We start from the raw sequence: 24,695 nt of genomic DNA on the forward strand, positions 1-24,695 counted from the left end.
ATAAATTTTAATCCCTGTAAAAGGAAACGTTTGGCAGCGGTGTGGGCAGTCCAGTCTTTTAAACCCCTAACTGAAACAGCTCCCCTAACTATCCAAAGTACCCACACCCCTTTAAAGTACATTCTGTCGGGGAAACTGGTTGGGGGCAAGGTCTCAAACACCCGCATGGCTCAGTAAATCCTCACATTAATAAACAAAAAAGTCACCACCAAAACCGTGTCTAAACCTGACCTATTAACCCACGCTCTAATTAAAAAAAATAATAATAATAACTGCCCCAAGGTTACCTTAAAGCAAAAAAATAGCCCTGATACAGGCGCCCCCCCTTAAAGAAACTAAATACCATTGAAATAAAGGAACACGTGTGGTTCACAAATGGGAGCTCAATGGTAATTGAAGGCATAAAAAAAATTAAATATGCAGCAATTAACTTAAAAGAAAAAATACTACAAAAATATTTAAATCATGGGTCAGCCCAGCATGCTAAACTCCATGTCATATATCGGATACTACAGCAATATAAAAACAACCCCAAACCTGTGTTTATCTATGCAAATAGTAATTTCTGTGTCAAGAAAATACAATACTGGATGCATAACTAAAAAAAAAAAATGGGTAAAAGGCAGCAAATGAAAAAAGCATTGCGTATGTAAAAAAGTAAAAATAAATTTACCAATGGGTAACACAACATCCTGGCTGTTTAAAGGTCAAACATGTAAAGGCACATAGCAAACAAAACACTCCAAAGGCTTTTTAAAATAATAAAGTAAATGGCATAGCACGGCAGTATAATATAGCTGCAGTAGCAACTAAAAGTCAGGCGAAAAAGGTAATGGGAAATCCGCAGTCAATTAATAAACTTATTAATAACAATAACTGTTTAAATTCCCCAAACAAACCCCCCCAAAAAACAAAAACTGGTTAATGTTGCACATCAGTTCATGCACAAAAAAGTAAAATGGACGCTAAGCAGGCTAAAAAACGTAGCCCAGTAAAAAGGTATAAAAAATAATGTTAAAACTTGGGTTCAAAATTGCATCAGGTGTGCTCAAAATAAAGCCCGGCCACCACATTACCAGCCCCTTATGCACCAAAACCAAGTAGGTCCCTGGCATAAAATACAAATTAATTACATAAACAAATTGCTACGGAGCCAAAAAAAGTTTCAGTACCTACTGGTAATCATAAATGCCTTCTCTGGTTGGGTAAAGGCATTCCCCACTAAAAAAAAAACACCACCACAAAAGCTGCAAAAAAATTATTTACTAAAATGGTCTGTCGTTATAAAACCCCTAAAATAATAAATTCAAACAATAAAGGAGCATTTGTAAAAAAAAATGTTTACTAGCCTATTACAAGCCTTAGGTATTAAACAAAAATTTCACATCCCCTATCGCCCTCAATCATCAGGGCAAGTAAAGCGCATAAATCGCACTATTAAAAAAGCCCTAAAAAAGGTGGTAAGTAATACTAAAAAAAAATTGGCCAAAAAAGCTGCCTCTAATTCTGGCCGCCATCCGCAGTAGCAACCGGCTAAAAACAGAAATCCAGCCATTTCAAATTTTATTTGAACAGCCAATAAAACTAATAATTAATCCCACACAAATGGGTTTAAAATCAGGGAAAATAAATGTGGTAACACCACAACATAATTATTTTCAGTGGCTCAAGCAATTACAGAAAAACAAATTAACCTTGCATACCAAATTAATAAGGCCATTAATAAAATAAATAACAGACTCCATAAGCAAAAAGCTGGTAACTCCCAGCTCTGGAAGCCCAAAAATCTGGTTATGTATTTTTAAATTGTGCTTTTTTTTACCCAATTTTAATCTAAATAAATAGGTCCATATTCTATTGTAAACCGGCTCAGCCCTTTGGTGTACCAAATAAATAAAAAGGGCAAGCTAAAATGGGCTCATATCTTGCAACTAAAATTGTTTTCTTAAGCTACAAATACCAACATCACTAACAAACCCAAACCAGCAAATGGCGCTCAAGGCATAAAGCATTTAAATTCCAGTAACTTTAATAATAATTCACGCACTGAAAACAAAACATCCGGACTCACAATAAAAAATTCAGTGGTATAACTAAACCAGTTCAAACACACCACAAAAAAAAATACCAGTCACCAACAACACGCTGCAGGGGGTCTTCGCACTCATATCAGTCCAAGTCTGGGTAAACATTACTCCTGGTAATTATGGATGCACCTATGCTGTATCAGCCCCAGAAAACTCTAGGTGGGGCTCCAACCCCTCCTGTAAGCCTGGCAACTCTGGTAAAACTCAAACCCACAACCTTTAAATTAAAAGTCCAATGCGTTGCTATCCTCCATTAAAAAAAAAAAAAAAAATGCTCAGGGTGGCTAAACAGGCAAAACAATTAAGTATCCACCACTGGTACAATGTGTTTAAAGGTTGGTCACCCACCTGGTCAGCAGTCCTAAATATAATTTTCCATCCCATCATTGTTCTATTAGTAATCCTAACTGTTATGGTAGTTCTAATGCTCTGCACGTGCTGCTAAATAAAACAAATGTATTCCAAATTAAAACCACATTCTAAAATCATAACCCAATACATAGCTTTAAAACAAAAATTTTAAATGGTAACCACTCAAAAATTGTTCTTGAGAGGTCAAAAGGGGGACAATGTAAAGAAATCTCTGTATTTAACTATCTCTATAAATCTTTATAACATTGCATCTTGCATAATGTTATTTTGTATTTCATATAACTTGGCATTGTGCCTCTCTATTTTCATACAACTTTGTATTAAATCCCTATATAGAAAATTGGTAAAAAACTTTGTATCAAATGTTATAGCCCCTAAAAATAGTATAGTTAAAGTAAAAAAAAAACCATGTGCCTTTTTGCTAAAAGTAAAATAAAATCTTCCCCCGCACTCTGTAATCAATTGCCCTATTAACTAAATAAGGTGTAAATAAGTAAGGCTTAAAAAACGCCCACCTCCAAACGGCTCCAACAGTTAACAAAAAAATGGAGCCAAAGCAAAGAACAATACAAGTTGTCAGGTGGGCCCAATAAAAAAAAAGCAAACATAAAAAAAAGCAAACATATTAAAGGCCTCAAAAATTAAAAGCAAGCACCTTCTTTAAAAAACACCCTCTTTAAGCAGCATTAAAACAACACCTAAAAAAAAAAGCAGCACAAAAACCAACAAACACAAACCAACAAACACAAACCCAGATTTTAAATCTGGTCTAAATTTGCATTAAAAAAAAGCTGCTATAAAAGTAAGGTGCGGGAGAGCAGAGTTTGTGGCGGAAGCTGTGCTGATCGGTTCACGGTGGCCGAAAAAAGGCGGGAAATGGTTAGATAAAAGAGTAGATAGAAAGACGAGAGGACATGCGAGGTGGATTCGTAGTACCAGGAGACAGGCGGTGCACCGTACTGCACCGTCTGCTGGCAGTATGGCGTCCGCCGTAGCTTTCACGGAGGGAGGAGTGAGTGACGACACACACCCAGAAACACCTACGAGAATGTTTTTGCCCCATCATGCACTGGGAGCTTAACCCAGAATTCCAATGGGCGGCGGGGACTGTGGGAACTGTGGGATAGCTTCCCGCAGTGCACCACTCCAACATTCGATGCTAGCCTCGATACTGTGGATGCACTCTGCCAAATTCACGCGCTTTAGTGGGGACACACAACACCAAATGTATAAAATCGCGTCCGAAAATTCGAATAGAATAAGTTCACCTTAATTTCATACTGTAGACGTACCCTTAGCCTTTAAGACCAGAAGGGACAATCATGATCACCTAGTCTGACCTCTTGCACATTGCAGGCCATAGAATCTCACCCACCCACTCCTGGAATAGACCCCGAACCTCTGGCTGAGTTACTGAAGTCCTCAAATCCTGATTTAAAGACTTCAAGTTACAGAGAACCCACCATTTACACTAGTTTAAACCTGCAAGTGACCCATGCCCCATGCTGCAAAGGAAGGCGAACCCCCCCCCCCCCCCCCCGTGTCTCTGCCAATCTGACCCAGGAGAAACGTCCTTCCCGATCCCAAATCTGGTGATCAGTTAGACCCTGAGCATGTGAGCAAGACCCAGCAGCCAGGCACCTGGAAAAGAATTCTCTGTAGTAACTCAGAGCCCTCCCAATCTAGTGTCCCATCTCCAGCCATTGGGGATATTTGCTGCTAGCACTCGCAGATCGATTACATGCCATTGTAGGCAGTCCCATCACCCCAGCCCCTCCAGAAACTTCTCAAGCTCAGTCTTGAAGCCAGTTAAGTTTTTTGCCCCCACTGCTCCCCTTGGGAGGCTGCTCCAGAACTTCACTCCTCTGATGGTTAAAAACCTTCATCTAATTTCAAGCCTAAATTTACTGATGGGCAGTTTATATCCATTTATTCTTGTGTCCACATTGGCCCTTAACTTAAATAACTCCTCCCCCTCCCCAATATTTATCCCTCTGATGTATTCATAGAGAGCAATCAGATCTCCCTTCAGCCTTCGCGTGGGTAGGCTGAACAAGCCAAGCTCTTTGAGTCTACCTATCAGAAGGTAGGTTTTCCATTCTTCTGATCATCCTAATCGCCCTTCTCTGCACCTGTACCAGTTTGAAGTAATCTTTCTTAAACATGAGAGACCAGAATTGCTCGCAGTATTCCAGGTGAGATCTCACCAGTACCTTGTATAATGGTACTAACACGTCCCTGTCGCTACTGAAACACCACATCTGATGCATCCTAGGACTGCATTAGCCTTTTTCACAGCCACATAACAATGGTGGCTCATAGTCATCCGGTGATCAACCAATACACCCCTGTCTTTCTCCTCCTCTGTCACTTCCAACTGATACGTCCCCAGCTTATAGCAAAAATTCTTGTTGTTAGTCGCTACATGCACTATTAAATTTCATCCCACTTCTATTAATCCTGCTTTCAAGGTAATCCAGCTCTTCTTGTGTGATATTCCAGTCCTGATCTGTATTGGCAATATCTCCCAACTTTGCATCATCCACAAATTTTATTAGCACACTCACTTTTGTGCCAAGGTCACTAATAAAAATGTTAAATAAGATTGGTCCCAAGACAGATGCCTGAGGAACTCCACTATAACCTCCCTCTAGCCTGACCGTTCACCTTTCAGTGTGATTGGTTGTAGTCTCCACTTTAACCTGTTCCTCATCCACCTTTCAATTCTCATTTTAACAAATAATTTCTTATGCGGAACTGAATCAAATGCCTTATTGAAATCCAGGTAAATTAGATCTACTGCATTTCCTTTGTCTAAAAAAAGCAGTTATCAGAGAAGGAGATCAGATTGGTCTGGCAAGATCTACCTTTTGTAAAACCATTTTCTATTTTATCCCAATTACCATTAACCTCTATGTCTTTAACTACTTTTCTCTTTCAAAATTTGTTCCACGACCTTACATACAATTGAGGTCAAACTAACAGGCCTGCAGTTTGCCGGATCACTTTTTTTCCTTTCTTAAAAACAGGAACTATATTAGCAATTCTCCAATCACAGACACAATCCCAGAGCTTACAGATTCATTAAAAATCCTTGATATCAGGCTTGCAATTTCCATGTACCAGTTCCTTTAATATTCTTGGATGGAGATTATCTGCCTCCCCACTGCCCCCTTGAACTGTTTGAGTTTGACTTCCACCTCGGATGTGGCAATTTCTACTTCCATATCTTCATTCCCATTATCCACTCTGCTGCTACCCCTAAACTCCTCATTACCCTTATTAAAACCCGAGGCAAAGTATTCGTTTAGGAGTTGGGGTTGGGCCAGGGCTATGCCCAGATAATCTTTAATCTCCACCCCATCCACAGTGTTTAGCAGCTCCACTTCTTCTTTCCTTGTTTTCTTCTTATTTATATGCCTAAAGAACCTTTAACTTCCTTTGCAAGGTGCAATTGTGCTTGGCTTTTGGCAGTTCTCACTTCTCCCCTACACTTTCTGACCCCCCAGAGGTTGCTTTCCTCGCTGATCCTTCCCATTATCCATTCCTTATAGACTTTCTGCTTTCTCTTCATCACCTGTTTGAGATGCTTGTTCATCCAGCATGGTCCGCAACCCTTCCTGACAAAATTGTTCCCCTTGCCTGGGATGCAGGCTTCAGAGAGCTTTTGAACTTCGACAATGTAATTCCAGGCCTCCTCCACATTCAGATCCTTGGGTTCTTCAGTCCAGCCCATGTCCCTAACTAATTCCCGTCATTATTAAAAGTTTGTCCTTTTGAAATCAGGGCCCCTCGGTGCGGATCAATTTTTGTTTATCCTTCCATGTAATTTAAACTGAATTAGCTCATGATCACTCGAACCAAGGTTGTCTCCTGCAACCAGCTCTTCTATGAGGGCCTCACTGCTCACCAATACCAAATCTAAAATAAAATTGCTTCTTGTAGGTTCGGCGACTGTTTGGTGAAGAAATCTGTCAGCTATCACATCCAGGAAAACCTGGGCCCTGCTGTTATTAGTAGCACTTGTCCTCCAATCTATCTCTGGGAAGTTAAAGTCTCCCATCATCACACAATTCCTAGTAGTATTTATTTCATTAAAAACACTGAAGAGGTCTTTATGTAGAGATCTGCCTCACTGAAGAGATCTTGGGGGTCTGTAGTACATCCCAAGCACTGTCCTAGGAGAACCTCTGGTAGCTGCTTCCCCAGAATGATTCTGGCCCAAACAGTCTCTGTCTTATCCATTCCATCACTTCTAATTTCTTTACAGTCTACCTCATCGTTAACACACAATGTTACTCCTCCACCTTTGTTTCGGTCTTTCCTGAACAGCACATACCCCTCAATCCTTGTACTCCAGTCATGCTGTCATAAACATACAGCTATGGGTAGCATAAAATCCTTCCTTTACCTGTAAAGGGTTAAGAAGCTCAGATATGGTTGGCACCTGACCAAAAGGACCAATAAGGGGAGAAGATACTTTCAAATCTGTGGGGGAAAGTTTTTGTTTTGTGTTCCTTTGTACTCTCCAGGTCAGTGAGGAACCAGGGCAGGGAAAATACATCTCCCTAAGCCATATCTGAACTAAGCATCTAATATTACAGAAATAGTAAGTAATAGCAAAGAAATGCGTTAGATTATCTTTTCTTTTAGCATGTGAATTTTCCCTATGCTAAGAGGGAGGTTTATCCCTGTTTTTGTAACTTTAAAGTTTTGCCTAGAGGGGAAATCCTCTGTGTTTTGAATCTTTTTGTTACCCTGTAAAGTTATCTTCCATCCTGATTTCACAGAGGTGATTCTTTTATCTTTTTTTTTTTTTTTTAAATAAACTTCTTTTAAGAACCTGATTAGGACATTGAAGAACAAAGACCCAGGGGGGTTGATCTGTGCTCACTTTGTAACCAATTGGTTAGCATATTTTCTCAAGCCTCCCCAGGAAAGTGGGTGTAGGGACTCTGGGGGATATTTTGGGGGAGGTAGGGCTCCAAGTGGACTTCCCTGAATGTTTGTTTAAATCATTTGGTGGTGGCAGCGATACCAAGGGCAAGGAAGGAATTTGTGCCTTGGGGAAGTTTTAAACCTAAGCTAGTAGAAATAAGCTTAGGGTTTTTTCCCATGCGGGTCCCCACATCTGTACCCCAGAGTTCAGAGTGGGGAGGGAACCCTGTCACATGCCTATTCCACCAGGTTTCTGTTATCCCTACAGTGTCTGGTTTCACTTCCTGCACCAGTAGCTCTAGTTCCTCCATTTTGTTACCCAGTCTCCTTGCCTTGGTGTACAGGCATCTTAATTGCTGCTGCTTGGCTTCACCCACATTCCTCACCCAATTGGGCACAGTCATTCTGCTTCCAGTATCGCCTTCCTGAATGGTATCAGCACTGTCCTTCCTCTTAATGTCCATTCGCCTACCCACTGCTGGTCCTTTCTCCATTGCTGTGTCCTCTCTTTCTTGATTTTCCTCCAGGTCAATATTAGAATCAGGCCTGGAGATTACATGAGCATCTCCCAACCATCTCCTGCGAGTTCCTAGTTTAAAGCTCTTTTAATCAGTTGCACCAACTCCATCCCAAAAGGCTATTTCCCTCCCTACTCAGGTTTTGGTCCATCCCATGAGAACAGTCCTCTGTCTGTGAATGCCTCCCAGCGGTCAAACATCCCAAAGCCCTCCTCATAGCACCACTGCCTGAGCCATCTATTGATCATCCTAATCTTGTCTCGCCTTCACTCTCCTCCTCTAGGGAGGGGAGAATCCCACTGAAGATCACCGGAGCCTCCATTTCCTTAAGCGTCTTCCCCAGCCTGGCACAGTCTCCCTTGATGCGAGAATCTAGTGTCATTTGTTCCCACATGAGGGACAATCAGTGGATTCTTTCCTGCTCCCATTAGGATCATTTTCAGCCTCAGGTCCACATCCCAAATCTTAGCTCCTGGCAGAGAGCACACCCCTCTGTGCTCCGGATCAGCTCTGGTGACAGGCCTGTCTGTTCTTCTTAGGCCTGGCCTACACTACGAGTTTAGGTCGAATTTAGCAGCGTTAAATCGAATTAAGCCTGGACACGTCCACACAACTAAGCCCTTTTTTTCGACTTAAAGGGCCCTTTAAACCGGTTTCTTTACTCCACCTCCGACGAGGGGATTAGCGCTGAAATCGTCCTTTGCGGGTCGGATTTGGGGTAGTGTGGACGGAATTCGACGTTATTGGCCTCCGGGAGCTATCCCACAGTGCTTCATTGTGACCACTCAGGACAGCACTCTCAACTCAGATGCACTGACCAGGTAGACAGGAAAAGCCCCACGAACTTTTGAATTTCATTCCCTGTTTGCCCAGCGTGGAGAGCACAGGTGACCACGCAGAGCTCATCAGCACAGGTAACCATGATAGAGTCCCAGGATCGCAAAAGAGCTCCAGCATGGACCGAATGGGAGGTACGGGATCTGCTCGCCATATGGGGAAATGAATCAGTGCTAGCTGAACTCCGTAGCTGTAAACGAAATGGCAAAATATTAGAAAAAGTCTCAAAGGCCATGAAGGGCAGAGGCCATAACAGGAACGCACAGCAGTGCCGCATGAAAATTAAGGAGCTAAGGCAAGCCTACCACAAAGCCAGAGAGGCAAACGGAAGGTCCGGGGCAGAGCCGCAAACATGCCGTTTCTACACAGAGCTGCATGCCATGCTAGGGGGTGCAGCCACCACTACTCCAACCGTGTGCTTTGATTCCATCAATGGAGAATCACGCAACAGGGAAGCAGGTTTGGGGTACGAGGAAGATGATGATGATGATGACGACAATGAAGATAGCTCACGGCAAGGAAGCGGAGAAACCGGTTTCCCCAACAGCCAGAATATATTTATCACCCTCGCCTCCTCGCCTGGTTTTGCTTTGGCATGTTCTGGCTCTGCATATACTCCAGGACAATGCGCATGGTGTTCATAGTGCTCATAATTGCCGCGGTGATCTGAGCGGGCTCCATGATCACAGTGCTGTGGCATCTGGGCTGAAAAAAGGCGCGAAACTATTGTCTGACGGCGGGAGGGAGGAGTGAGTGACGACATGGCTTACAGGGAATTAAAATCAACAAAGGTGGCTGTGCATCAGGGAGAAACACAAACAACTGTCACACAGAATGGCCCCCCCAAAGATTGAACTCAAAACCCTGGGTTTAGCAGGCCATTGATTTCACAGAGGGAGTGGGAAGCAAATGAATACAGAACAAATCTGGTCCATCTATTTTTTACATCTTAAACTGGCAGCAAATGGTGCAGCATGACTGATAGCCATCGGCACCTTCTGGGTGCTTGGCAGAAGATGCTGTATTACGACTGCTAGCCATCATCGTCAAGACGGTTCAATAGGACTGCCGGCAGGACTGAGTCTCCAGGAGACAAAACATGTCTGCTCAGGTGCCTCTGAACGAACTCATTGAGGAGTACGACAACGACAGATACCAGTCGTAACACACCATCCACTGCCAAAAGGCAAGGAGCTGCTGCTGTGTAGCAATGCAGTACGACGTCTGCCGGCACCCAGATGACATATGGTGACTGTGAGCTGAGCTGAACGGGCTCCATGCTTGCCGTGGTATGTTGTCTGCACAGGTAACCCAGGTAAAAAGGCGCAAATAGATTGTCTGCCGTTGCTCTGACGGAGGGGGAGGGGCCTGAAGACATGTACCCAGAACCCCCCGCGACACTGTTTTTGCATCATCAGGCATTGGGATCTCAACCCAGAATTCCAATGGGCGGCAGAGACTGCAGGAACTGTGGGATAGCTACCCACAGTGCAATGCTCCGGAAGTCGATGCTAGCCTTGGTACTGTGGACGCGGTCCGCCAACTTAATGCACTTAGAGCATTTTATGTGGGGACAGACACAATAGACCGTATAAACCGATTTCTATAAAACCGGCTTCTATAAATTCGACCTAATTTCGTAGTGTAGACATACCCTTAGTAGGGAAGTCCCCAGTCATGTAGATCTGCCTCCTCCTGGTGGTGGTATGGTTCTCAGGCCTACCTCTTGGGCAGCTTTCTCCCCAAGAGGTCAGCTCCTGCTTCACCACAACTTGCCCCCATCCTGGCTGCCCTTGCCTGGAGAGCAGCACCCACAGGGTGGCCAGCTGAGGCACTGGGATGGGCTGTTTCCTGCAGGGAGGGATGGCACCCACCCTGCCCCGGTACCTGGGGGTATCTGCGCTTAATGTTGTTCAGAGTGCCCTCGGGCAGCTTGGCCAGCTCTGTGTCTCTCACGGTGGTGGCTCGGGGCTGCCTGGTCAGAGCTTCCACCTAGAGAAGAGCACACAGGCCACATTAGAGACCAGGGAGGGGAGTCCTTCGCCCTCCCAGCCCAAGGTCTGCCTGGCATCATAGGGAGAGGCACCGGGAGAGGTACAGAACCCCGCCGTCCTGGCTCTCTGTTCTAACCCACTAGCCCATGGGTGGCCAACCTGTGGCTCCAGAGCCACATGCGGCTCTTTAGAAGTTAATATGTGGCTCCTTGTATAGGCGCCAACTCTGTTAGCTACAGGCACTAACATTCCAATGTGCCGGGGGTGCTCACTGCTCAACCCCCGGCTCTGCCACAGCTCCTGCCCCCACTCCACCCCTTTCCACCCCCTCTCCTGAGCCTGCCGTGCCCTCGCTCCTCCCTCCTCCCCCAGAGCTGCTGACGTATTACTGTGGCTCTTTGGCAATGCACATTGGTAAATTCTGGCTCCTTCTCGGACTCAGGTTGGCCACCCCTGCACTAGCCCTTCCCAAGCTGGGAAGAGAACCCAGGAGTCTTGATGCCCAGCCCCACCCTCCTCAGACCAGCCCGGAGACTCCTCTGCCAGTCCCCAATACTAGGCCAATCCATGTCCCAGGAGCAGCCAGCAGCGTAAGAGCATAAGGGACAGTCGCTGGCTGGAGGTGGAGTGCCACGTGCTAGCAGCAGAGGGTGACGATCTGCCTCGCACCCAAACCAGGAGGGTCTGGAGAAGCAGGGAATGGACACTGTACCCCCTGGATGCACCCTTGGAGCAGCCTGGCCTGAGCACCTATGACTTGCAGCTGTTCATCACCACAACAAGCCTAAGAGAGGGGCCCACCTACCACCCCAGTGCTGTCTGCAGAGATCGGCCCCATACCCTTGGTGGGAGAGTGCAAAGCAGTGATAGGGCCCACCCCAGCAGTGCCCTCGGAGGAAGCTCACCACTCCAATGAGGTCACCACGACCGTACTCCCCGACCAGTTCCTTCTTGCCACTGCCTTTCTGGATGACAGAGCGCAGACGCCCATTCAGCATGATGTAGGTGCAGTCGGACTTGTCGCCCTGCCTGGAGAGCACATGCAGCGAGTGGTGAGTCAGCCAGCTTAGCCGGTGTCTGCCCCAGGGAGAGCGCCCCCTACCACCTGGGCTGGGAGAGTGCGTGCAGTGAGCGGCGAGTCTGACAACCCCAGCTGGCACCTGCTCTGGGCTGGGACACCCCCATCCCCAGAGCACCCGGGCTGCTCTCAATCCAACACCTGCAGCCAGGAAGGGGTTGAAGTCAGGTCAGCCCAGGTGAAAACCTGAGTCCCATGGAGGGGTCAGAGGCAGCTGGTCAGGTCTCGCCTGGCCCCTCTGGAAACAGCACGGCTGCTGGCCTGGACAGCGCCCGCCCAGAGCGCTGGGATGCCTGAGTCATTTTTGCTGCAGGAAGGGCATGGATGAGGCTGAGAGTAAGGGGGGGGGGGGCACTACCCTGGCGCGGAAGGGGTTAAACACAGCAGGGCGAGTTGGTCCCAGTGTGCCCTGGGCTAGGCAGAGAAGCTGGGAGTCCCCAGCCAGGGTCTCCCAGCAGCCCCACAGTACAGGCCTCACTCACCTGTACAAGGCCCGTCCGGCCTCCACCGCCATCCAGTCGATGGCAAAGTCCATCTGGCGCACGAATGGGGACATGCGGGCGGCCACAGTATGGGTGACACTCAGCACCACACTGGGCTGTTCCTGCATGATTCTGGGGAGAGAGTGGGCAGCTCGTCAGTGCACAGGTGGCCCCGTTGCTGCCAGTGCGCTGCTGACTGCAGCCGCCCCCTCCCTGAGTCACCCACCTCCTCTGAAACAGAGCCAGCCAAGAAAACATGGCACCAGGACAGATCACAGCCCAGGGCAGGAGAATCCAGGCCCATGCAACAGGTGCACGATTAGAGGACTAGGACATGGGGCCTTTCCCCTCTAGGGGGCGGCTTCTCCAATCCAGCCCCAGGGCAGGGGATTGGCTGGTTTATGGGGGTGGGGAATGGGACACGGTGCCTTTCCCCTCTAGGGGGCACTGGCCCCAATCTGGCCCAGGGCAGGGCCACCAGTCTAGATGGAAGTGGGGTGGGAGGTGGGCAGAGCCTGCCCGCAGGATGAGGAAGGGAAGGGGGACACCAACTCGTAGAAGTCCGACTTGGAGATCTTGAAGAAGGTGCAGTCACGGTTGGCCTTGATGGTGAAGATGAGGGGCTTCCCGGTCAGCACAGCCAGCTGGCCCACCATCTCTCCGGGCTGCGTCAGGAAGAGGCACACATCCTCTGCCTTGTCGATCATGTGCTGGTAGACATGCGGGCAGCCCCACAGCACGAAGTGAAGGCTGACGTCCTGTTGGGGGGGTGGGGGCGGAGGATAGAGAGGAACGTCAGCCCCAGCACCAGGGTGAGGGGCAGGCCTGCCCCCAAGGTGCGCACCCACAGATAGGCGGCCAGGAGACCTGAGGGACAGCTTACAGCTCCGGCTGAGCCTGAACTCTCAGGAGCACCCCACTAACGTCAGCAGAGCCACAGCCCAGCATAAAATTCCCCCAATTCCATGGGAACCAACCCCTCCCCATGTTCCCTAGTTCTGACTCCCAGCACCCTGGATATGCACCTGGCTCGGGGCGGGGTGTGGGCCTGCCATCCCACCTGCCCAACAGCCATGCAGCCCTGGGGGGTGGCGGGGGAGGGGCACACAGGGAAGAAGTCTCATCTGGCCCCTGGCGAGGGCGCTGCAATGGGCTAACAAGGCACAGAGGGAAGGGGTGGGGTGCTCGGGGCAGGGCACTTGGGTGCAGCAGCCCTTGGACCCATTTGGTAGGAGCTGCAGAGAAGACTCCCACGCCCCATGGGGAGAGGACAGAGGGGGACTGGGGGAATGGGACTCCAGTGCGCCACAGTGCCATTACCGCTGAGTCCCTCCTTGTGGAGGTCATAGGCCGAGGAAGCAGCAAGGCCCTGTGATGCTGGCAGAGCAGGTGCCAGCTCATGCCAAGGCCCCCAGGCCTCACTGAACGCTGACAAATGCAAAGTTGGGAACCAGGCTGGCTCACCAGTGTGTTCGCACTGTTAGAATAGATGTGAAGTTGATGCGAATGTGTTTGGTGTTTAGAAATGCTGAAATTCTTGTAGGATGCTGATCTCCCTTATCATTGGAGTTACATCAAGCGTTTGCATTGTAAACCTCTTATTGTTTAACTCAAAGGGGAAAGCAGCATTAATTATTGTAAAGTGCTGGGTCTGCCCATTGAAACCAAGCCATTGTGAAACAGCAAAGGACAAAGACTTCTTTGATTCCACGCCCCCTCCCCACCCATGAAGGGGAACCAAGCGCCGATCGACACTCGTTCCATCAGCTTGAACTCTGGGGGAAGGAAATAAGGCCTGACCAGAAAGATCTGTATCACTGTGGAACTTGGCATTCGGGAAGGGCAATATTTCTAAGCATAAGTAAGGGATCCCCAAGCAGCTTAGCCTGGGTTAGCCCTAAAGGTCGCATAGACCAGTGGTTCTCAAACGTTTGTATTGGTGACCCTTTCACACAGCAAGCCTATCAGTATGACCCCCCCCCTTATAAATTAAAAACTTTTTTTTTATTATTTAAAACTATTATAAATGCTGGAGGCGAAGCAGGGTTTGTGGTGGAGGCTGACAGCTTCCAACCCCCCCAGGTAATAAGCTTGCAACCCCTTGAGGGTTCACGGCCCCAGTTTGAGAACCCTGGTATAGAACTTGCACATTACAGCAGCTTCTACTGCCTTTTGGAACCTGACTGTACCTCACTTGCGTGCATCTGTTACCTGCTTTCACCTAGTGAATAACTCTCAGTTCTTTTCCCTAGTTAATAAATCTTTAGTTAGTATTACAGGATTGGGTACAAGTATTGTCTGTGGTTTGAGATCTGAGGTACAGTAACTCCTCCCTTAACGTCCTCCCGCTTAACATTGTTTCGAAGTTATGTCGCTGCTCCATTAGGGGACATACTTCTTTAAAGTTGTGCAATGCTCCCTTATAATGTCCTTTGGCTGACTTTACAAGGGAGCATTGCACAAGTTCCTCTTCTCCGCCTCCTCCCCCTCCCTCCTTCCCAGCGCTTAGGACTTTCAGGGAGGGAGGGAGGGAGCGAGCGAGCGGGGAAGCTGCCCCCCCATCCCCCCGGCAGACAGGGTGTGACGGAGCAGGGAGCAGGGCAGATTTGACCTGGGAATGTTGCAGGGGGGTTGCAGTGGGGATGTGGGACTTCCCTTGAAGGAAGCTACCTGAGCTGTAACCTGAGCCAGGAACGGGGGTGGGGAGAATTAACACCTTCTGCCCGGGAGACTGAACAAAGGAGAGGAGCAGCGGGAGGAGTTTGGAGTTTAGTTTTCGGTTGGGGCTGGGTGGTGCAAGGCAGGGAACCCCAAGCTGGGGTCTAAGCTCCCTGAACCTCCCAGAGGGACCTAATTGAGGGGGTCTGGTCGTACCTACACGCTCTGCTTGAGACTGTGTTCCTGTCCTTAAATAAACCTTCTGCTTTACTGGCTGGTTGAGAGTCGCAGTGAATCTCGGGAAGAGGGGTGCAGGGCCCTAACTCCCCCACAATCCGCAACAACTGGTGTCAGCGGCGGGATCTACTGCACCCCGTGGACGGCGGTTCCTGCAGTAAGTGACTGGGGAGCAGTAAAACGAAGGGGGATTGACGGGGACCAGGCCTGCTGAAGAGTGGGAGAGAGATGGTTATTACCCCTGGGAGTGTGTGACCAGCGAGAAGGACTTTTGCAGTAACAGGGTCCCCCGGGGGGATCGCAGCGAGTGGTCCCAGGGGCGGAGGAGTCTGCAGCTTGACCCTGGCAGAGAGGCGGTGACCTTGAGAAGGGCTGGCACACTAGGGGTCCCCCTGGGAACTGTGGGGAGCTGTGAGCACACAGGCCGGTGAGTGGCCAGCAGGAAGATGTATGCCAAGCGGCTTAAGAGCGACCTGGTGGAGCTGTGCAAGCAGAGGCGGCTGCGCATTGGGAGGCTCACCAAAGAACAGCTCATTGCCCGGCTGGAGGCGGAAGATCGCGCGAATGAACTGATCCCTGTGTCTCAGGGAAGCAGCCTGGCAAATGCAGCGCAGGCACCAGTGTCTGTCCCAGCTGGGAGTGGTCAGCCGGCTGCTGAGGGCTTCCCGAGACCCCTCCTTCCTATGCCTAGGGGAAGGGTGGGGAGGAGCCCAGCAAATACCGAAGGCGCCGTGACCCCCCCGGCCAGCAGGGGATCCCCCCGGCGACGTTCGGCATCCGTGGAGCGGAATTGGCTGGAATGGGAGAAAGAGATAAAACTGAGAGAGCTGGAGGATCGTGAACGACAGAGACAGCATGAACGGGAGGAGAAAGAGAGACAGCATCAGCGTGAAGAGAGACAGAGACAGCATGAACGGGAGGAGAATGAGAGACAGAGACAGCATGAAGAGAGACAGAGACAGGAGAATGAGAGACAACGTCAGCATGACCTGGAACTGGCGAGATTGAAGGGCAGCGAACCCCCGGCTGCGGTGAGTGAGGGGGGACCCAGGACTGCACGGAGCTTTGATAAGTGCATCATGGCCCCATACAAGGAGGGGGAGGACATGGATGACTTCCTGGAGGCCTTTGAGACGGCCTGCGAGCTGCACCGGGTTGATCCCGCGGACAGACTCCGGGTCCTTACCCCCTTACTGGACCCCAAAGCCGTGGCATTGTACCGCCAACTGGGAGAGGCAGAGAAAGGGGACTACGAACTATTCAAAAAGGCCCTGCTACGTGAGTTTGGGCTGACTCCTGAGATGTACCGGGAAAGGTTCCGGAGTCAAGATAAAACCCCTGAGATCTCATATCTGCAACTAGCCGTCCGCATGGAAAGATACGCCAGCAAGTGGGCTGGTGGGGCCCAGACGAAGGAGGACCTGATTAAACTGCTGGTACTGGAGCAACTGTATGAGCGGTGCCCATCCGACCTGAGGCTGTGGTTGGTGGACAGAAAGCCAGAGAACCCGCGACACGCCGGGCAGCTGGCTGATGAGTTTGTAAAGAGCCGGTCAGGGGGTGGCAGGGAGGAGCCCCAAAGGAACAGGCCCGCCGCGATGCAGAGAGAGAGTCACCCTGGGACCTCCCACGGGGAATGCCCAGCATCAGGGACAACCGACCGGCTCGAGGGGACCCACGGGACCTGAGCTGCTATTACTGCGGCCGAAGAGGCCACGTTCGGGCCCAGTGCCCCAAGCTCAAGGACAGACTGAGCAGACCGAACCCGCACCGGGTTAACTTGGTAGAGGCCCAGACGGACGAGGGGCAGGCTTCCCACGCAAGAGGGGCTGGCAGCTTATCAACTGCTCAAGAGAGAGAAGGGCCCCCGGCCAGCTTCTCTGGGGGGCCAGATGCTCCGGATTCAAAGTTCTCCGTTTACAGGGTTGGCGCGGGGCTGTCCCTGCGGAGCGAGTGCCTTGTTCCCCTGGAGGTGGATGGGAAGAAAGTTTATGGATACTGGGACACGGGTGCAGAGGTGACACTGGCCCGGCCCGAGGTGGTGGCCCCAGATCGGGTGGTGCCCAACACCTTCCTGACCCTGACCGGGGTGGGCGGGACCCCATTCAAGGTTCCCGTAGCGAGGGTACACCTGAAATGGGGGGCCAAGGAGGGCCCCAAGGACGTGGGAGTGCACCACCATTTGCCCACTGAGGTGTTGATGGGGGGGGACCTAGAGGACTGGCCAAGCAGCCCCCAGACCGCCTTAGTCGTGACCCGTAGCCAGAGCCGGCGAGGGGCACTACGCCCTGACCTTGGGAAGGATGTCCCACCGGAGGCACCGAACCCTTCCCGGGTGGGGAGGGAACACCCAAGGACAGGCCGCGGGGTGGCTGGGGCTTCCGACCCAGCCGACGAGAGGGAGCAGGTCCCCATCCCTTCCCCAGCCGCCGAGTTCCAGGCCGAGTTGCAGAAGGACCCCTCCCTGCGGAAGCTAAGGGGCCTGGCTGACCTCAGTGTGGTACAGACCATGAGGAGAGGATGCAAGGAGAGGTTCCTGTGGGAGAAGGGGTTCCTGTACCGAGAGTGGGCTCCCCCGGGGGAAGTGGAGTCGTGGGGGATCAGGAGGCAGCTGGTGGTTCCCCAGAAGTTTCGCCACAAGCTACTGTACCTGGCCCATGACATCCCTCTCGCAGGGCACCAGGGGATCCGGCGCACCAGGCAGAGGCTGCTACAGAACTTTTACTGGCCCGGGGTCTTCACCAACGTCCGGCAGTACTGCCGATCCTGTGACCCCTGCCAGAGGGTGGGGAAGGCCCGGGACAAGGGGAAGGCAGCATTGAGACCTTTGCCCATCATAGAGGAGCCTTTCCAGAAGGTGGCCATAGACATAGTGGGACCTCTCAGCAAGACGACCCGGTCTGGGAAGAAATACATCCTGGTGGTGGTAGATTTCGCCACCCGCTACCCCGAGGCAGTGCCCTTATCGTCCATTGAAGCAGACACTGTGGCGGATGCGCTGCTGACCATTTTCAGCCGAGTGGGGTTCCCCAAGGAAGTCTTGACGGACCAAGGGTCCAACTTCATGTCGGCCCTACTCCGGTGCTTGTGGGAGAGATGTGGGGTCCGGCACAACTGGGCCTCAGCATATCACCCCCAATCCAACGGGCTGGTGGAGAGGTTCAATGGGACGCTAAAAATGATGCTGAAAACATTTATGAATCAGCACCCGCAGGACTGGGACAAGTACTTACCTCACCTGCTGTTTGCGTACAGGGAGGTACCCCAGGAGTCTACCGGGTTTTCGCCTTTCGAACTGCTATATGGAAGGCGGGTAAGGGGGCCCCTGGACCTGATGAGAGACGAATGGGAGGGGAAGGCCACTCCTGACGGAGAGTCGGTGGTGGAGTATGTCCTGACCTTCCGGGAACGACTTGCCGAGCTCATGGGCCTGGCCAGGGAGAATCTGGCCAGAGCCCAGAGGAAGCAGAAGGTCTGGTATGACCGCACAGCACGGGCCCGCGCCTTCACCACTGGGGATCAGGTGATGGTCCTCATCCCCGTGAGGAAAAACAAACTCCAGGCCGCCTGGGAAGGGCCCTTCAAGGTTGTCAAGCAACTAAACGAGGTAAACTATGTGGTGGAGCTGTCAAACCGGGCACACCACCACCGGGTGTACCATGTGAATATGATGAAGCCATATTATGACAGGGGGAATATGGTGTTGGCCGTGTGTGGACAGTGGGAGGGGCAGGGAGATGACCCTTTAGTAGATCTATTCCCTGGGACAAGAGTTGGCTTCCCCCTGGAAGCAATTCCCCTCTCTGATCGGCTAACCCCTGCCCAGCGAGCTGAGATCGGAGGGGTGCTGCATCTGTACCAGCAGCTGTTTTCCAACCAGCCTGGACGCACTAATCTGACTGTCCACCGGGTGCAGACAGGATCGCACCCGCCTATAAAATGCTCCCCCTTCCGAGCCACAGGGAAAACTGCTCAGGACCTGGAAAGAGAGGTCAATGACATGCTGGCTTTGGGGGTGATCCAGCCGTCTTCCAGCCCTTGGGCCTCGCCGGTGGTGCTGGTCCCCAAAAAGGACGGGTCGATCCGGTTCTGTGTGGACTATCGGAAGCTCAATGTCATCACTGTAGCCGATGCCTACCCCATGCCCAGGCCGGACGAGCTCCTAGACAAGCTGGGAGGTGCTCGGTACCTTACCACCATGGATCTTACAAAGGGCTATTGGCAAGTGCCGCTGGATGCAGATGCCAGGCTGAAATCGGCCTTTGTCACCCCTCTGGGGCTCTATGAGTTCCTGACCCTGCCCTTCGGCCTCAAGGGAGCGCCGGCCACCTTCCAGCGCCTGGTGGATCAGCTACTGAGGGGGATGGAGAGTTTTGCCGTGGCGTATATCGATGACATCTGTGTCTTTAGCCAGACCTGGGAGGACCACATATCCCAGGTTAGACAAGTGTTGGACCGACTCCAGAAGGCTGGGCTGACCGTAAAACCGGAGAAGTGCAAGGTGGGGATGCCTGAGGTATCCTACCTAGGCCACCGGGTGGGAAGCGGCTGCCTAAAGCCGGAACCAGCCAAAGTGGAGGTGATCAGAGACTGGCCCGCTCCTCAAACCAAAAAGCAGGTCCAAGCCTTTATTGGGATGGCAGGGTACTATCAGAGGTTCGTGCCCCACTTTAGCGCCATAGCCGCCCCCATCACTGAGCTGTGCAAGAAGGGGAAGCCAGACAAAGTGGTCTGGACCGAGGAGTGCCAGGAGGCTCTCCGGGCGCTGAAGGAGGCTCTGGTCAGTGGCCCAGTTCTGGCAAACCCAGACTTTGACAAGCCCTTTATGGTGTTCACCGACGCCTCAGACACAGGACTGGGGGCGGTGTTAATGCAGGAGGATGAAAAGGGGGAGAGACACCCCATCGTGTACCTGAGTAAGAAGTTGCTACCCCGGGAGCAGAACTACGCGGCCATCGAGAAGGAATGCCTGGCCATGGTGTGGGCCCTCAAGAAACTAGAGCCATATCTCTTTGGGCGTCACTTCACCGTGCACACCGACCACTCTCCCCTGACCTGGCTGCACCAGATGAAAGGAGCCAACGCCAAGCTCCTGAGATGGAGCCTGCTCCTGCAGGATTATGACATGGACGTGGTCCATGTGAAGGGACGTGACAACCTGATAGCGGACGCATTGTCCCGGAGAGGGAGCCCTGAACTTCCCCAGGTCACTGGTCAGAGTGACCCCGCTCAGTTCAGTCTCGAAGGGGGGAGAGATGTGACGGAGCAGGGAGCAGGGCAGATTTGACCTGGGAATGTTGCAGGGGGGTTGCAGTGGGGATGTGGGACTTCCCTTGAAGGAAGCTACCTGAGCTGTAACCTGAGCCAGGAACGGGGGTGGGGAGAATTAACACCTTCTGCCCGGGAGACTGAACAAAGGAGAGGAGCAGCGGGAGGAGTTTGGAGTTTAGTTGGTTAGTTTCGGTTTGGGCTGGGTGGTGCAAGGCAGGGAACCCCAAGCTGGGGTCTAAGCTCCCTGAACCTCCCAGAGGGACCTAATTGAGGGGGTCTGGTCGTACCTACACGCTCTGCTTGAGACTGTGTTCCTGTCCTTAAATAAACCTTCTGCTTTACTGGCTGGTTGAGAGTCGCAGTGAATCTCGGGAAGAGGGGTGCAGGGCCCTAACTCCCCCACAATCCGCAACACAGGGCCACCCAGAACGCACGGGCTTTAGGGGCTGCAGGGCCCTGGGCTAAGGGGGCCCTGGGTCCTGGCCTGCAGCTCTAAAGCCCCTTTCGGAATGCGGCCCTGCAAGCACGGGTCGGAGGACTCAGGAGGAGTAGGGGTAGGGTTACCATTCGTCCGGATTCCCCCGGACATGTCCGGCTTTTTAAGCTAAAAATAGCGTCCGGGGGGAATTTGTAAATGTCCGGACTTCCCCCCCCCCCCCCCCCCCCCCATGCAGAGCACGCGAGGCTAACAGTGCTGCCGGCCGGCCGGTGTCACTTACATGGAGCTCCGACACTCAGCCAGAGAGAGCTCCTCCTCCTCCCTCTCTCCCTCCCTCCCTCCCTGCATCGCAGATCGGCTCCGGCAGTCTGGAGCTCCTCCCCCGCTGCTGCCCAGCGGCGCAGACAGTTCCTGAGCAAGTTCACCAGACATTAGGTGAAGAAAGGCCAACAACAAGGGGGCCAGGGGGTCAGAGAAGGGGCAGGGAGGTTTTGGAGGGGGCAGTCAAGAGACGGGGGGGGTTGGGAGTTCGGGGGGTGTGGAGAAGGTTTTGGGCAGTCAGGGTACAGGTAGGGGGTAGGGTCCTGGGGGGCAGTTTGGGGGGGGTCTTAGGAGGGGGCAGTTAGGGGACAAGGAACAGGGAGGCTTAGGTAGGAGGTGGAGTCCTGGGGGGTAGTTAGGAGCAGGGGTCCCAGGAGGGGGCAGTCAGGGGACAAGGAGTGGGGGGAGGGTTGGGGGTTCTGGGGGCAGGGCTGTCAGGGGGCAGGAGTGGGGAGAGGGATCGGAGCAGTCAGGGGACAGGGAGCAGAGGGGTTTAGATGGGTCGGGAGTTCTGGGGGGGGCTGTCAGGGGGTGGGGAGTGGTTGGATGGGGCGTGGGAGTCCCAGAGGTTTGTCTGGGGGTGGGGGTGTGGATAAGGGTTGGGGCAGTCAGGGTACAGGTAGGGGGTAGAGTCCTAGGGGGCCAGTTAGGATGGGGGGAGGGGGTAGGGTCCTGGGGGGCAGTTTGGGGGGTAGGGTAGGGGGTAGGGTCCTGGGGGGCAGTTTGGGGGGGGTCTTAGGAGGGGGCAGTCAGGGGACAAGAGGCAGGGAGGCTTAGGTAGGGGGTGGAGTCCTGGGGGGCAGGGGTCCCAGGAGGGGGCAGTCAGGGGACAAGGAGCGGGGGGAGGGTTGGGGGTTCTGAGGGGGAGAAGTGGGAGGGGCACGGGGCGGGGATAGGGCAGGACAGGGGCGGGGCTCCTCCCGTCCTCTTTTTTGCTTGCTGGATTATGGTAACCCTAAGCAGGGGCAGCCGAGCAGCCGGAGAGAAGCGGCGCTTTCCCCTTCAAAGCTGGTCGGAGAGAAGGGGAAAGTGCCGCTCCTCTCCGGCTGCGGGCTGCGCGGCTGCCCCTGCTCCTCCTCCTCCTGAGTCCTCCGGCCATGCTGTGCAGAGCCATCTGCACATCCCCTGCACCAAACAGGAGCTGCCCCAGGTAATTGCTCTGCACCTCCTGCCTGCCCCAGCCCTGAGCCTCCTCCCACACCCTCAGCACCCTCCCACACCCTAATTCCCTCCCAGACCCTGCACCCCCAGCCCTGAGCTCCAGGGGTAAGTCGGGGCACCTTCCCACCACAGTACAGTACAGTATACAATGCCTTTTGTCTGCCCCCCAAAAAATTCCTTGGAACCTAACCCCCCTGTATTTACATTAAATCTTATGGGAAAACTGGATTTGTTTAACATCGTTTCACTTAAAGCTGCATTTTTCAGAAACATAACTACAGCGTTAAGTGAGGAGTTACTGTAGAATTGACCGGGGGTAAGTGACTAGTCCGTTGGGTGAGGGAGTAACCTGAGTACTGCTGTGGTTCCTGGTGTAAGGGCTCATCTGTCACAAAGGCCGGCTTGCCTGGGTGGCAAGCTAGACCCAGGTGCCCCAGGGGACTGCCTGTGACTCCATGGTAAGGCTGTTATGGTGCTTTAGGAGTTCACGCTTGTTACTTGGTGAAATCTTTACAGAGCACAGAGCCTGTTTGGGGTTTGTGCCCTGGTTTGTACAGTCTGTCCTGACGTTGGCACACACGTTCGTGAGCCACTCCAGGGAGCTTGGCAGCCCCACTGCCCTGCTCCTCATGCAGCCATCAGCACCGGTGCAGAGTGGGTGAGGTGCCCCCACCCCAGCAGGCAGCATGTCCTGCCCACTCCACACTGGGGCTGCTGCAGGGCAGTGGGGACCAGGCCCCAGCTGCCAAGAGACAACAGCAGCACCAGCTCAGAGCACCTGCTACCAGTGTCACCCCGTGGCTGCTGGGCACTGGCACCCCATGGCACCTACCTGGTCCCCCTGGCGGGCGATGACTGTCCCAGCCTTGGCGTGGTGCAGCAGCACCCGGTTGTTGAGAAGTGACGGGTCCTGTGGAGAGAGCAGCAGTGAGGGACCAGGCAGAGCATCCAGCGATGGGGGCGGAGGAGCTTGCAGGCAGGGCCCTAGCAGTGCTGAGCCCTGCTGCACCACCTGGGAGCTGCACAGAGCTGCCCTCTGTGCTGGGGGCTCCCCTCCAGTCCTTCCCTCCCCTGTGCTAGCTGATGGATTGGACAGCCCCTCCCAGCACAGACAGGGCAGCTCAGCCCTCCCCACCCGGGATCCCAGCTGTCCATCCCACCCTGGGCCACCCCTCCTCCCTCAAGGGCCGAGAATCCAGGAGCCAAACATCCCAGCCCTGAGCCCAGCTCTTCCGCGGAGCCCGTGCACAGGAGCTGCCCAGGGCCAAGTTGGGAGGCAGCGGCTGTGCAGCCCAGAGCAGGACTGGCCACAGCCTGGCTGACCTATGGCTCTGGAGGAGGGAGAACGACGGCATGAGGAGTCCCCCAGGCACGGCCTCCAGAGCCAGAATATCCCCAGACTCCCTAAGGGCAGCTGGAGCTCCCAGGCACAGCCCGGGGACTCCCCCGGCCCCTCCCCCCTCATCCCCCAGGCACAGCCCGGGGACTCCCCCGGCCCCTCCCCCCGTCATCCCCCAGGCACAGCCCGGGGACTCCCCCGGACCTTCCCCCACATCCCCCAGGCACAGCCCGGGGACTGACCCGGCCCCTCCCCCCTCATCCCCCAGGCACAGCCCAGGGACTCCCCCGGCCCCTCCCCCACATCCCCCAGGCACAGCCCGGGGACTGACCCGGCCCCTCCCCCCTCATCCCCCAGGCACAGCCCGGGGACTCCCCCGGCCCTTCCCCCACATCCCCCAGGCACAGCCCGGGGACTGACCCGGCCCCTCCCCCCTCATCCCCCAGGCACAGCCCGGGGACTCCCCCGGCCCTTCCCCCACATCCCCCAGGCACAGCCCGGGGACTCCCCCGGCCCCTCCCCCCTCATCCCCCAATCCCCCAGGCACAGCCCAGGGAATCACCCTGCCCTGCCCTCACCAGACCCTTGGAATCCACCCTGCTCTGCCCCCCTGTGGCTGTGCCCCTCACTGCCCCTTCACCTCGATCTTCATGAGCTTCACCAGCTCCCGCTTGGCAGCCTCGAAGATGGCGCTGGTCTGGCGGCCCTGGTAAGGCCCAAAGGGGCAGGCCCCGCCTGCTGAGTCGTCCTCGCAGTAGTTGAAGTGATAAGTACCGGGTGGCTGCTCCTCCACCATCACTGACCTGCGCTCCTTGGGCTCCTGGGAGACAGACTGCAGAGACTGGTTTGAATCTATCTCCCCTTGTAAGTATTCTCACACTTCTTATCAAACTGTCTGTACTGGGCTAGCTTGATTATCACTTCAAAAGTTTTTTTTCACTTACTTAATTGGCCTCTCAGAGT

The 24,695-nt window shown here is 53.0% G+C and overlaps 1 protein-coding gene across 1 annotated transcript in view; it reads right to left on the bottom strand.

The window, feature by feature from the left end:
* The window catches only part of LOC101932962 (patatin-like phospholipase domain-containing protein 6), a 62,174-nt gene that overhangs the window by 33,681 nt on the left and 3,798 nt on the right, over positions 1 to 24,695 (bottom strand). Inside the window, 6 exon segments of the mRNA XM_065576525.1 lie at positions 10,640 to 10,744; positions 11,652 to 11,775; positions 12,307 to 12,438; positions 12,859 to 13,064; positions 23,226 to 23,303; positions 24,373 to 24,573. Of these exon segments, the coding sequence (XP_065432597.1) occupies positions 10,640 to 10,744; positions 11,652 to 11,775; positions 12,307 to 12,438; positions 12,859 to 13,064; positions 23,226 to 23,303; positions 24,373 to 24,573 (846 nt within the window).

Source organism: Chrysemys picta, chromosome 22 (genome assembly GCF_011386835.1).
Source record: "Chrysemys picta bellii isolate R12L10 chromosome 22, ASM1138683v2, whole genome shotgun sequence".
Lineage (NCBI taxonomy): Eukaryota > Metazoa > Chordata > Testudines > Emydidae > Chrysemys > Chrysemys picta.